We start from the raw sequence: 14,387 nt of genomic DNA, 5'->3' as shown, positions 1-14,387 counted from the left end.
ATGAGTCACTCTCCCTGATAGAAGGTTTATGGATTAGGATTTCTTAGCTGTCTTGATTTTCATTACTACAGAGAAAAAATATGGTTATATTAGAACACAATATATTTTTTCTATTTTTCAAAGTAACTAAATAATAAATGCCATTATCAGATTCAATTGGGAAGAAAGATGCTTTTGATTTGGGTATTCACTGATATTTCACTATTTCAAAGTAGCCAACTCTCAAGAAGGAAGGAAGGAAAGAAAGAAGGAAGGAAGGGAGGAAGGAAGGAAGGAAAACTCATCTGAGTAATACCTTCTCATAGTACTTGACTTCATACTCCAAAATGACTCCATTGGGTCGATCTGGTTCCAACCAAGCCAAAGCCACACTGTACCTTGTAACTTCTTTAGCCTGGACCAAAGCAATGGATGATGGTGCTATTGGGAAAAACAAAGCACAGAAGACACTTAAGTTTAGAGAAAAATCTAGTTGTAAAGGTATCAGTCAGCAATTTTGCCTTCTTTAAGTAAAGCATGTAAGATTGCACTCTTCTCCAGGAGGAAAGCATTCCACTTGTTATCATTCTCTCCAAAATTCATTTTTATGGCTTATTTTCATGAGATCATCTCTGATGTCAAGCCCTGGTGAGTACATGGGTCTCTGATGCCACTTGTGCAACACCTGGAGCCACTCCTCATCCACAGCCATGGGAACTGAGGATGCTGTCTAGGCTTTGACCTTTTTGCAAACCACGAGAGCCTTTGGAAGTCCTCCCTTTAAGCTCAGCAAGCTGATTTACATCTCATTTCCAACTATTTTAAATGTCATCTTACTGATATTTGATATTCTACAAGCAGAGAATGAATGAGCAACTCTCCCATGCCTATGCAGGGCATGCCGGAAGGCAGACAATTCACATACTTTCCAGTATAAATAACAGTACTGCCTAATTACAGTAGGAGTTTTCAGTTTAAACACACCATGCAAATCATGAAGCACACAAAGAAAGCAATGATGGTCTCTCTGGACATAGATGGCATTCTGCGACTATTTCACAAGAGTTGAAATATTGCTTAAGCCATCCTCGGCTGGTGCGGTATCGGGAGCGGGATGGAGGGCCATAAATGAGATGTGTAAAACCAGGCTGCCTGATGCTGCTTCTCCTCTGTGGCAGTCATCTTTCCAGCCAGCTGTTGTCAGGCTTTGCTGTGACTGAGGATGGCTGGTGCAAATGTGCACTCTTCAGGGACAGGAGTGAGCATTCATGACATCCTTAATCTCATCTAGCAAAACTGTCCTGTAGAACCAGAGATTAAGGGATCTTCTAAAATTGAATATGCATCCCTTTTTGTTTCCAAATTATGGGAATATATGCAAACGAATGCTAGAAAATGATGGCTATGAAGAGACAACAGATTAACACTGGGTCAATCCTTCTGCCCTTTCCCAATAATACAGGACCTCTGACCCTTCCTCAAAGGAGAAAAATAAGAAAAAGTAAAATAAATGTTCACTGAAAATTGGATGGGGAAACCTTCAAACCCACTTGACATATATGATGGGTATCTGGTGGCAGGGCAACCATCTCCACACAGCACACTCATAAAAGGGGGTCTTCTAGCCAAACCTTCCAGTGGGGACATCTCCTGGAGGTGTTTATATGCCAGCCTAGCCTCTTATCTAGGGATGTCTCAGCATGGGCACATGCATATGCATGCACACACACCCCTTCTAATCTTTGTTTATTCTTTTCTCAATCCCAGAAGTGATTTCAGATTAGATCTCAGGCATAGACCTAAGTGAAAGCTAGAGTGGACACATATGTTCCCCATCAAAGGCAACTCCAAGGTTAGGGATAGCCAACTGGATGAACAACGCTGCCTGCAGCCGACATATGGAAGCCACTGAACATCTGAGGAAAATGAGAGACGGAAATGTGCTTTTTAGGTGCATCAAGGCTCCCTTCCCCCAACACACACAGGCAGGCAGGCATGCATGTGTGCGCGCGCGCGCGCACACACACACACACACACACACACTTTATCTTTCTTTCGCTTTCTTCCTTCTTCCTTCCTTTCTCTCTCTCTTTCTTCCTTTCTCTTTCTTTTCTTTCTTTCTTTCTTTCTTTCTTTCTTTCTTTCTTTCTTTCTTTCTTTCTTTCTTTCTTTCTTTCCTGGTTGACACAGAGCCATTGTCCTGTAAAATCACAAGGAGCACCTTTCTTAAACATAGAAGTAGCAAAGGGGTAAGAAGGCTGCCTGCCTATGAAAAGGCATTTCACTCCAGGTAATAAATATATTGCCTAACAGAGCACTTTTAGCATGCACTCCATAAAAAGGGGCTCTTTAAACACCGATGTTCCAGATTGGGAAAGGAAATAGGAAAGTAGAGCAGAGCGGCACAAAAGAAAATAGGAGGGAGGAAAATCATGAAATTATAAAATGAACGTTCTCTCAGAAATAGCCTGGGTTAGATTCTGATAATCGAAAGGTTCCTCAGGAAAGGATCGCCTGCCTGGCTTCACAGTGTACTGATGAACTAAGACGGCTCCTCTCTGGTTGGGTTAGTGCTGAACTGCTGCAGGTGGGAAATGAATCCAATTTCTGTTTTAGAAGTTTCAGCAACAACGTCCCTGAGACCATTCAAAGGGAATATGAGCTTACCCAAGGTACTCAAAAATCTCAAGAAGGAAATCAGCAATATAACATTATCATGTTCACTAATAGAATATTTCTAATGCAGCCTTACTTGGAAAATCAATGTGCAGAAATATGAAAATAAGTGAAAAAAGTACACCTCTACTCAGGTGTCAGAAGAATGGAGAGAGAGAGAGAGAGAGAGAGAGAGAGAGAGAGAGAGAGAGAGAGATATTAAAGAGAAATACAGGGGAGAGGCAAGAGAAAGAGAATGGTAGGATGGGGCAGTTAAGAAACTGCTAAGCTATAATTTATCTTCAGCATCTACAGAAATGCAACCAGGGAAAAGTAGAACAAATGGCTCTGATTTGCAAAGAGTAGTATGCTGTGAGGCTGTCACACCTGAGTTTTTTATTGAACAGGTGTTCTTCAGATGAGTATGTTGCCAGGGCACAGTGACAAAAGCAATCCATGGACAAGTGATGTTGGAGAGCTTCGTACTTGCTCTAGTCAGAACACCAGGTTGAGACGAGCTGAGTTTGCCACACTGCCCCTTTGCAAAGGAGGCAACGTGGATGTCCTCCACATCATAAGCCATGTAAAGGTCCTTCCCTCACTTCTACCCTGGTTCCCAAAGAGCCTCCGACTCTGCATCTGGAAGCCATCATCCTGCCTCGTGTGCCTGCCCTTGGCTCATTTCCCTACAGGAGGTATTAGGCAATGGAATTTCCCAGTCCTTCCTACCCCGGTGGTACCCAAGCATCAGGCCTCTCTTGCCACCTCTTGGCTTCCACATCCTTCTGCAATTTGTACTATGACTTAAGTATTATTTTTCTTAATTAGATATACCATTTTAAAACTCTGTTGTCATTGGAAAGAAATATCCCATTTTCTGGCATAAATTAAACCCTATCGTCATGACCAATTAATGACAGGTGACCATAAAAATGAAGGTAAGATGTAGATGGCAAAATGCTGGCTGTGTTTGTCGGGCACTCCTGTTTCTCCAAGCTTTGTTAAAAGAGAGATTAGCCAGTGTTAGAAACCATTAAGGATATCCAGTCACTGACTTGAGATTCTGACCACGAAGTACTAGAGTTACTGAGTGAGAACTGAGAAGGAACTAACTTTCACACAGGATGATTCAATATTGTGTAACATCTCCACTGATTCTTCCCTCAAATCACCTCTGACACCAGGACTAGTGTGTTTTTCCACACTTCAGTAAACACTGTTTAACCTTATGCCATGGAAAAATATTGGAATCCTGAATCCCTGTCTCCCAGGACACTGCCCTTTGATAACAGAATTAGAGGACATGATAATCAAATATTAAAATAACACACTGAACACTCGCCCATATATGATAAGTTGATAAATCAATGCTTTAGTTCCAAAGGGGGCTTCCAAGTATAGTAGACATTTTTGGTCAACATAAAGAGATCAAGGAGGCAAAGAAGGTTCACAGTTGCTTCTTAGTTCTCTGGTTTACATACCCAAATGCTGTGAGACAAGGTTTTCTATCAGTATCGCCTCACCCACTGAGCACACGATTAGCACCAACAGAACAAGGCAAAAATGGGGAGTGGATATGCGAAGCTGAATAAATACAGTCCTTGTTATCAAATCAAGTACCATGTTATACTTTAGTCTCTTCTTAACTGAACAAAAGTAAATGAAGACATTTTTGTAATAGTCTTGCACAAAAGAAGCTGTCTAATGTCAACTCAAGGACTCATCTTTTGGGAATTTAAGAGGAGACCATTCCTGCTAAGTTTCTTTTTGTTCAAGTTTTCTCATGGTGATGGAGAGGACTGAGAGGAAAGCGCTTTGTCATTAGACTCTTTCTGTACACCTGCTGAAGTCAGAGGTGAGGTCAGGAGGAAGTTGTAGGCTGCTGAGCACATCTTCACGTAAACAAGAGATGCAACACAGATTGAGAAGCATTCCTATCTGCCCACGGGCTTCCTTCATAAAAGAGATGGTTGTTTTAAGGAAAGTTTTGTGCCCCTGGACAAAAGCAAGCATTGTTTAACGGCTAGAATGTAGGTGTTACACACAGCAAGAAGGACTGGTCACGCTAGCTGACAATAGTATGGTTAGAGCAAGATGATGGATGTACAAGTCACAGAGGGAAGCACTCCTACAGGGGGTCATGACTGAATTCACCGATGTCTAATTTTTCAAACCTCTGCAGTAGAATTTCCAGTGATCAAGGGATGTCGATATTGTCCTGTTCTGAGATGCCAGTTCCAAGACCATGGCATCATCTGACTCTCAAGGCAATTTCAGTTGGTTTTAAATTCAAAATATGTCCCCCACTTCCCCTTTTCCTTACAAATCAGGCTGCCATATTTGTTCAGTCATTCAACACTAATATTATTTAAGCTCTTTCTTAAAACACAAAATAAAGTAGAGCTAAGTAGGCATTTAGGTTTAAAAAGTTAAACTTGACTGAAGCATGGCAGCTTGTGGGGACCAGTGGTGGAATAAGGAGGGTTGTGTAGGGTGTTGTAAAAACATTACGGAAGGATCTGGAGCAAGGTCAGTGGGGTCTGACTGAGCTTCATGGGTCCAGAGAGGAGGCAGAAAGGGGAACGTATGACTGAGCCTGCTGCAAATACGATTGGACTTTTCAGGGCGTGGGTCTGTGTGGGTGAAAGGTTACTCCAGGATGTGAGACCTGGGGAAAAGATCAAAAACTGTTTGATCCACATACTTTGAGTGTTTGTCACTTTACTAAATTGATGGAAACTGAGATGAAAAAAGTTTGAGTAACTTTTCCAAGATGGCTAATAAGTAAATGTCAGACCCGGATATTTTCCAAAATCTCCTTTAATTCTTGGGAAAGTTACTCAAACTTTCTCATTTCAGTTTCCCCGTTTGTTAAATATCTGCCTTCCATGTACAAGTTTATAAGCCCCCAGGATTCATGCATGTAAGGGCAGGTTTTACCCTGTTCATCTCTGTCTCCTCAGTATTCAGGATGTTTAGCACACAGCAGACAGCAGGGGGTCGATAAATATGAACAAAAGTGAATAAATGTTAAATTGATCTGAAAAAGTCTTTGTAGTCAGGAGCCATCCTTAAAACAACTTTCTACCTGCACCTGTTTCTGATGACCTTTTGTGGGCTGGATTTTGTTATTTTGGTTAAGTGAGACACTGATGATCGGAGGGGAAGCAAATGACAATTCTAATTATAAATGGGGTCTCTGTTTCTAAGGTATACGTGACACTTTAGAACATTTTTCAAATACACAGGCTGTAAAATGTCATTCAAATGTAAGTTAACATTGAAACGAGGCTCCCCTGCACCTGTTACAGACAACATTTTGAAGGACTGCTCTTTAGGCTGATGAAGGTGTTGACAATCTGCTCAGAGCTTCTCCTCTGTATCTGTAGGGCATATGCAAATAGTTCCCCTGACTCCCTAATTATACAGGCAAAGTGGTGCTGAGTTTCCTAAGTCATAATCCTAAATCCAGAAAGGGTCCTAAGCATCCCCCTAGTTTTATCATAAAAAACTAGCTCTCCTCTCAAAACCCAGTAGTATAAACAAAGTCAGCCACTGCCAGAAGATTCTTTTATTGACTAAAGAATGGCAGTGCCCAGAGACCAGAGGTGAAATAAGAAAAGACACACAGTAAGTTGTAAAAACACCATAAGGGACTGAGAGAGGGAGAGCACACATGTGAGACCAGTCTCAGCAACTAGCTGGACTTCCGGCAACCTTGAGAAACCTTGTTTCAGAAACAAAAAGGGCTGGGGGTGAAGCTTGGAGGTAGAGTGTCCCTGGATACAAGCCTCAGTATGAAAGAAAGAGAGAAGAAGGAAGGAAGGAAGGGAGGGGAAAGGAAGGAAGGGAGGCTGTCATGGAAGGATATGAAGTGAGGTTCAGATATCTAGTCAAAGACACATTGACATGTAAGGAGAACAGAAAGCTCTGTGTGATACAATCACACATTTGGAACAGACTCTTTCTCTACAGATCCATGGAAACAAGTAAAATTGTAGCAAAATATTATTTTAAAGGAAAAAAAATCACCAAATCTGGGAAGTTGAATGATTTGAGCTAAATAGAAAACTAAGATAAATTTCGCCCCCAAATTATCTTGTATTCTAACTTCCACATATCCCTGAGAAACTAAGACTGCTGTCTAAATAGAATCCCCATTTGTTGTGCACCCATGGTTCCGTTTGGCTTGAGATCAGACCACAACACGTTCAGAAGGCGCATGTGGGTTTTATCTCTGTGTGTGTTTGGGATAAACAGAAACAGCATAGATGAGCTGGCTGCTCTCATGACTCTAACAGTGGTGCATTTCCCAAGAAAGAATTACAGGAGATGCTTTGATGTCAAACAGAGGTGGCTCCCTTTAAGAAAATGGCAAATGCAACTTTCCTTGGTTCAAAGCTCAGCAGTTCTCCTTGCTCCCCACTGACGCGAATGCTCCAATTTTCTTTTATTCACTTCCTCAATGACTTGCCATTAAACACCTACAAGTCATTTTACTGCAGCAGTTTGGTACTTGTGACATCCAAAGGGGATGGAGAAGAGAAAAAGAGACTTGGAGACAAGAAAGGGGTGTGTGGGGGAGGGGAGGCACTTGGGTCCTGGACAACAGAACTGTTTTCTTAAGTCCAGCACCACTAGAAAGGAATTAAAAACCATGTGTGGGTGTGGGGGGGGGGGCAGGCAGCTAAAATAGACAGACTGCATTTCACTACTGGCTGAAATTAAGGGGGCGATGGGATGAGGCAGAAAATAAACAGATGCAAGGAAACGTTTGTGGGCAAAGAAGAAGAAAACCACCCCCCGAAGAAGCCTGGATCCCTGCATGTCAGTGGCCCCAATGGACAGCCTCAGGAAGGAAGATACTGCCCAGAAGGTAGCAGGCTTCCCTTACCCCTCCCCAGAACCTGGGCTTAAATAGATGGTGCCTCCTCCAGGGGTCTTTCCCTGATAGGAAAGCTAAGCCCACAGTTTCTATGTATCTCTGCTCAATACAAATAGCATATTTAAATTTAATTACTTGCAGCTTAAGGTGGTTTTTGTTCCCTCTTTCTTTCCCAGTTCAACACCACAGCTCTGATTTGCTCTTTATCAAAGGTTTGTGCATTTTAAAATGCTGTCAAGCATCAAAATTAAATGCTTCAGAGCACTAATGATATCCTTGTGATTAAGGGTTTTGCGTCTCGGAGATGCTAAGAACTCTGGTGCTAATATTAATTGCTTTTTCCGAAGGGAGAGAAGGAATTTTCCTCCTGAGCTCTGTAATGTCTGTGGCGCCAAGCATCACCGAGCGGTCCGATGTTGTTTTACTATCGTCCTTACAGTATTTTAGGGCACTTCACAGTTTATAAAGTGCTTTCACATCGTGTTTGCAGCACATTCAATCAGCTGGTTTAACCCCTCTTGGCTCCGAGGTTAAATCATGAAAACCCTCAATCCCAACTCAGCCTCACTGAACCCATCACCTGTATCAGAACTCAGTAGCTCACCCCACACCTTAGTTGTTAGGTCCTTAATCCACACGAGCACATGACTCAAAGTCAAGAAGTGAAATTGTTTTGCACAAACAAGCAAAATGTACAGGAGAAGCCTGATTCCTTCAGAATCGATACAGAATTTCTTTCTATTTAACTCCCCTCAAAGAGAACCAAATTATTAATCAAACCCTTTAGAAGAGTCTGAATTAAATGAAGTTCACTTATATATAAATAAGGAAGTACTCATTAACCTAGCGGACATTTAAAAGATATAAAAGGATTGCATTTCTTTCTCACAGTGATTTCCAAGGTAAGCTTATCTTAAACAAACACTACCAAACAAAGCAGCTCATAGTAAAACACTGCCCAGCACAGTTGGCCCGTGCACCCAAGGATTTAAAAATCTGATTCTGGGGCGCAGGTAATGCTTTCACTGAATGATTCCAGAAAACACTGGCCGTGTACATTTAAACTCCTATCACTCTGAAGCTCATTATGATGCGAGATTACAATGTACCAATAAAAGCGTATTAAAAAAAAGAAGAGGAAGACTTCGCAGAGTCTTTTTAACTCGGAGTCTTTAATTTAGCTTACTCCGAACCCAAAAGTTTATGGAGACTTTTAAACAGGATGGCATGCCATTCTCTGTTTTCCAGAAATGAGCAGCGGATCATTTCCAACATACTCGCTACAGAGAGCGATCGCTAAAACTGCACAGTGGGATGTGATGCTCTTCTCAGCTTTCATGGAAGGCGTTTGCGTAAGCGGACGGTGTCGGGATTGGCCCCTCTGGCTAAGGGCCAAAGAACGTGTGCTCCCTTCTCCTGCGGAGCTGTTTCTGAGATGGAGCTGCCCAGCCAAGACTACATTCCTAGACTCCTTTGTATCTAGGGTGGTTCATATGACTGGATTTGGGGCAGTGGAATGTGGGTGGAAGTGATTACTTTTCTTAACGACTTGACCCATAAATAGCTCCCTCGTGACTCTATTCTCCCTGGCCTGAATCTGCTGACTGGAGGTTGAGGCCAACTTGGGCCCATCCTGGAAGCCCTGTGCCACCACCAACGGGCTGTGACTTGAATAAGAAATAACCTTCCATTGTGGTCACCCGCTGATTGACATCTGGGGTTACGGCAGGTACCCATTCAAACAAAGCAGAGCCATTTAACAAAAAAGGCATCTTTGTACAATAGGGAACTTAAATGGAGTGTAGTGTGTTGTGGTCTGTAGAGGATTGATCTGTGGTTTGAAGCTGCCAGAACAGCCTCCAGGTTCCCTCTAGTTATTGGCTACGCACCTTGAGCAGATACTTACCCATTTGCAAAAATATTGGAGCGTGCCACCCTGAGGTCAGGCAGGGCAGTAACAGAGGCCCTGCAGCTTCACAGGGACACTATCATGGCCACAGGTCTCTCAGCAGTGAACGAATTCTGCAGAATCACAAAATACTGGGCCAGAGATTCCAGCTGAGCTTATGTTCATGTGAAAGGGAAAAAAAAAAGACAGTGGGGTTCTCCAAATGGCATGGTTGAGTTTTTTCTTTTCAGAAAAATACTTAGTCTTCTTGGTACAATTAAGAGCTTAAGCAGTTGAAAACATAGGCCGTGTGAATCAGAACTGAGCAGAGAATTTAAAAAATGAGGGGGAAAAAAAGATGTTACCAGTCTCCTCTGAAAGGGACTTGCATACACATGACAGGACGGTTTTCAATCCTCACCGCACTTTGAAGTAGTTATAATTATCACCCTTACATTTCAAATTTGGAAACTCCGGCATAATGAAATTAAATAATTTGACTAAAGCTATAAAATGAGATTCCAAGCCCAAGTCTGCCTGACTCAAAAGGAGGTAATCCTCCTTCTGCGGCACATGTCTGTAATAACTCACATGCTCAACTAGCCTTTCTCGGGTAATTACAATGTGCAAGCATTATTCTAAATTTCTTGCATGAATTAATTCATAGAAACCTCACAAAATTCATAGAAACCTCACAAAACCCTATCAGAAAGGTACTATTATTACCCCCTTTCATATATAAAGGAAATAAGATACAAAGAGTTTGGATAACTTGGCTGATGTTTTGGCTTATAATTGGAAAATTTAAAAGTCTGGTCGTAGAGCCCATTTTCTCAGCAGAAAGCAACTTGTCTCTTCCCTTTTCCTTCACTGGTAGAAAATCAGGGACAAGTTTATGGGACTCGATTGTCCACAGCAGCAGCGGCCACAGCAGTGGAACAAATCTCCCTGACATCAGCTGTGTGTTAGCAACAAGGTTATACATGCACACTGGTGGTTGTCAAAAACCCAAGGTAATTTAGAAAAGCTTCCTGCTCACAGACCAACTTTAAAGCTTCTGGTGATCATTCATCTCCTATTAGAACTAACCTGATAAGCCAAGATGGGAATAAGACAAATAAAAATAATCAATTACAAGACAAATACTAGTATCTGGAGTTAGGAGAAGCAAAGGAAGCTTCCGGAAGGTTGGCACTATTCTATTGTTCCATCTTTCAATCTGGGTGATGGACATATAGCTGTTTAATTCGAGATAATCCGTTGACTATAAATTGGAATCTTGTCTATTATGTCTGCATATGTATATATTTTACAACAAATATTGATGTTAGTTGAGGGTATTAAATATGAGCATTGCAATTATTGCTAGTATGGCCCATCCATAATCCTTAGTAAACTCCCTGGGCAAAAATCTAATTGTCAGGAAAGATCTAAGGTTTTGCAAATCAGAGTTTTGTAACTGAGCCACAGAGTAATCCTTTCTCCCTGTAGTAAAGAAAATGCATTTCCAAATTCCTTTTACTTCTCAAATAGCTGATGTCTTGAATTAGCAGTGATATCTGTAGAGTTTTAGGATTCATTCTAGAATTGCAAGTTAGTGACAGCTTAATTCAAAAACCAAGGTCCAGGACCCCCAGAATTAACAAGGAATTCCCTCAAAGGCGCCCATATATCTCTGTTGCAGCCCAAGTAGGTCCTCTGTTCCATCTGGGAGCTGCTTGTTTGACTCTCTACTTCCTTACCAAGAAACTTGTTGGCAGGTTCCAGAAAGGATAGCCCAACACCTGGCAACGGAAACACGGCAGGGTTCAGCCACTGCATTTCCCGTTGAGTCAGAACGCCAGTTTGAGGCAAACAGGAAAATAAGTCTTTCCACTGGGGGGTAATTTATAAGAATTTGTCTGAGCAAGACAATTATTTTTTTGTGTGTGTGGGTGGTCTAGGGATGGAACCCAGAGGCATTTGACCTCTGAGCTACAGCCCCTGCCCTATTTTGTATTCTTTATTTTGAAACAGGGTCTCACTGAGTTGCAGAGGGCCTCACTATGTAGCTGAGGCTTTCCGCGAACCGTGATCCTCCTGTCCCATCCTCCTGAATGCTGGGAATACAAGCGTGCGCCACCACGCCCGGCTTGACAATTATTTTAAAATAAGAAAACCATAAAGTTGTCACAACAAAACTATATATATATATGGATTCGCTCCCCGCCCTTCTTGGAATTATTATCGTAAGCTCAGTCTTCTTGCTAGGCCTAACTATGTTGAGAAAATATACAGTATCGCAACTTTTGGTTGAGATTGTTTAATGGATGCTGTGTTTAGACAGAATGGGGAGGCCTGCCTAATACTAGCAGAAAGCAAGCCCTCGATGACCCCAGATGCCCTTTGAAATTAATTTGGAATATGTAAAAAAAAAAAAAAGTTCCCTTCTACTGTTCAGAAATACAGCCAAGAGAAAGGGAAGGGATCAACCACTGAGAATCAGGGTTTCTGTTCCTTTGCTGTCAACTCCTCCAGGGAGCTTCAGGCATTCCAAGTGTGGAAAATGAAAAGCTGTGCTGGGTGCTCCGGGTTCTCTTTGTTCCGCAGACAGCTGCTAATCGTCCTGCTGTGTTAGGCACCACTGAGACAATGCTGTACCATTTAGCTTTCTGACATCCAAAGCATCTAGGTCCGTCCCCAATTAAACATGTATTAATCACAGAGACGCTAAAAGGCTGGATGATGAATGCTCCCGGTAAATCTCTGCTCTTGCCTTTGCTTTGCACGCTAAGGTTTCTACATATACAGGCAGAAATGTGTGAACGCGTGCTCCAGAAACTGACCAGTAAAAGCCTGTTCGTTACTTTATATCAAATGTTCCATGATTTCCTATCTCTGAGAAGCCTCTCAGGAAGAGGTAAGACATTGATCATCCTGCTAAAAGACTCTGTCATTTTCAATAAATTGATCCATGTGGCTGTGGTCAACTTGATTTTTTTTAAGTGTAATAACTAATTCAGAAGAGTTGTAGCTTTGCCACTTTCTGAGGAGCATCCAAATAATCTGGGGAATCAAAAAAATATGTCAATAGATGGACCGAGGAGACTTCAGGGCACAAAATATCAGTAACATATTTGGTGGTGCTGGAGATTGAACCCAGGGGCGTTTTTAGCTCTGAGCTACCCCCCAACCCTATTTTATTTTTTACTTGGAAACAGGGTTTCATTAAGATGCCGAGACCCTCAGTAAATTGCTGAGGCTAGCCTTAAACCTGTGATCCAGAAAATTTTAATAGTACTAATAATCTTCTCTTAATTCAGGCCAACACCCTCAGGTCATGGCCTGGAATGAGAATGAATGAATGATATCTTATTCTGGTTTCAGGTACCTGTAATGACAGAATAACGTGTTGACTGAACATCCCTTAATTTTATGCTTTGAAAATAAGTTGATGAAAGGGCCTCAGTGTTGGCTTTTTTCGTTAGTGTCTGTGAAGGGCGTGACAAGAGCATTATTATGGTCTCCATCACAGAGCATCATTTGCAGCTTTTGTTATAAAGTGACTTGGTAATCAACCTCCAAATACAGTGGCAGTTTTTATTGGGAGGTATCTAGTCACTATAATTCAAAACAAAGAGGAAATCGCTAATACATGAGATGTGTGTAACCTCAAATAATAGTATTAAGCCATTCTGGATGACTGGAGGAAATCTTTTGAAATTTGACTCTTTTTTTTTTTTAATTTCTCAACCGAATGGAATCCATGGGAGACAATACAATATCTTTAAGGTGCGGGGTTGGTGCCAGTTTAGAAGCTGAGTTCCTTGGCTCTCAAGGGAGCCTGACTGTACGATGACAAACTCCTTCCCCATCACTGTCTCAGTGATAGTCTACTGTCTTCCAAGTTGAAAGACTAGAAAGTCAATTAGTGTCAGTTATGATGTGAACACCTGTCGACTAAGACCTGGACTGAGACCAATTCCATTACCATAGTCGCTCTATGGATGCCAAATGGCCCAGCTTTGGACCACTTACAATGTAGTCCACTTTCAGGGAGATGACCCAAAGACAGAGAGGTCCAAAGTACCATTAGTCATTTTTAAGCCATCCAATTCCCCATCTAATATAAAGTTGGAACAAGGTACCTATTTTTTCTAATGGTCATTTAAAAAGATCACATGACCATTCACAAAAAGTCATGGTGACCATAAAGTGGGGCTATAAGCTGCTTAGAATTTTTACCAGCCATTGTACTTTTTAGCTCTGAAATATTTTTTTAGCAACTTATCTTTCTCTCTCTAAGTGAATTTGAAACACAGAGGCAGAAGAGAGGTAAAACAGATGAAAATTATTAGACAAAGAATAAATTACAACATGAAGCTAGAGGCTGTAGATTATTACTGACAGGGCCAGATCATCACAGGAAATATAAAATTTTCATTGCAGATCGATGTGTTCTAGGCCACTTGGAAGTTTCCCAAGCCCAAATGTCCCTTGGCTTATAGAACAATGGATATGATGGCCACAGGTGATAAAATATAATGTTACAAGTGGCAGAAAGATAAAGAAAGAGAGATGAATAGTAAAATAGGCACTGGGATGAAGTTGGAGACTCTTTGTTTTATTTCCAATTTGGTTCCATGTACTGAAGCCTGAGAACACAAGAAATCAAAAATATCCAAGGCACTTTATCCATGAGCAATAGGACGCTTCATTTTATGTGTGGCTGTCTTTCCTGTCCAGTTTCTGGCCTGCCACGCTGTAGACCAGCACAAAGAAGCTACTGGCGATGCAGAAAAAAGAGACCTTTGGCTTAAATTACAGCCATTACCTTTAGAAAATGTTTCATATACAAATGGTCCCCACATGCTATGCTCTCAAAAAAGAAGAAGAAGGAGGAGGAGGAGGAGGAGGAGGAGGAGGAGGAGCAGGAGGAGGAGGAGGAGGAAGAGGAGAAGGAGGAGGAGGAAGAGGAGGAGGAGGAGAAGAAGAAGAAGA

General features: G+C 41.7%; 1 protein-coding gene across 1 annotated transcript in view; it reads right to left on the bottom strand.

Moving 5' to 3' along the window:
• Window positions 1-14,387, bottom strand: part of EPHA4 (EPH receptor A4) — a gene marked incomplete at its 5' end in the record, with an annotated part of 144,893 nt that overhangs the window by 30,815 nt on the left and 99,691 nt on the right. Inside the window, one exon of the mRNA XM_080689172.1 lies at window positions 296-420. Within this exon, the coding sequence (XP_080545298.1) occupies window positions 296-420 (125 nt within the window). The remainder of the gene's footprint in view (window positions 1-295; window positions 421-14,387) is intronic.

Source organism: Muscardinus avellanarius, assembly GCF_963383645.1.
Source record: "Muscardinus avellanarius genome assembly, chromosome: 2".
In the NCBI taxonomy this organism is placed as follows: domain Eukaryota; kingdom Metazoa; phylum Chordata; class Mammalia; order Rodentia; family Gliridae; genus Muscardinus; species Muscardinus avellanarius.
Note: the sequence above shows the minus strand (reverse complement) of the source record. Positions and strands in the feature narration are given on the sequence as shown.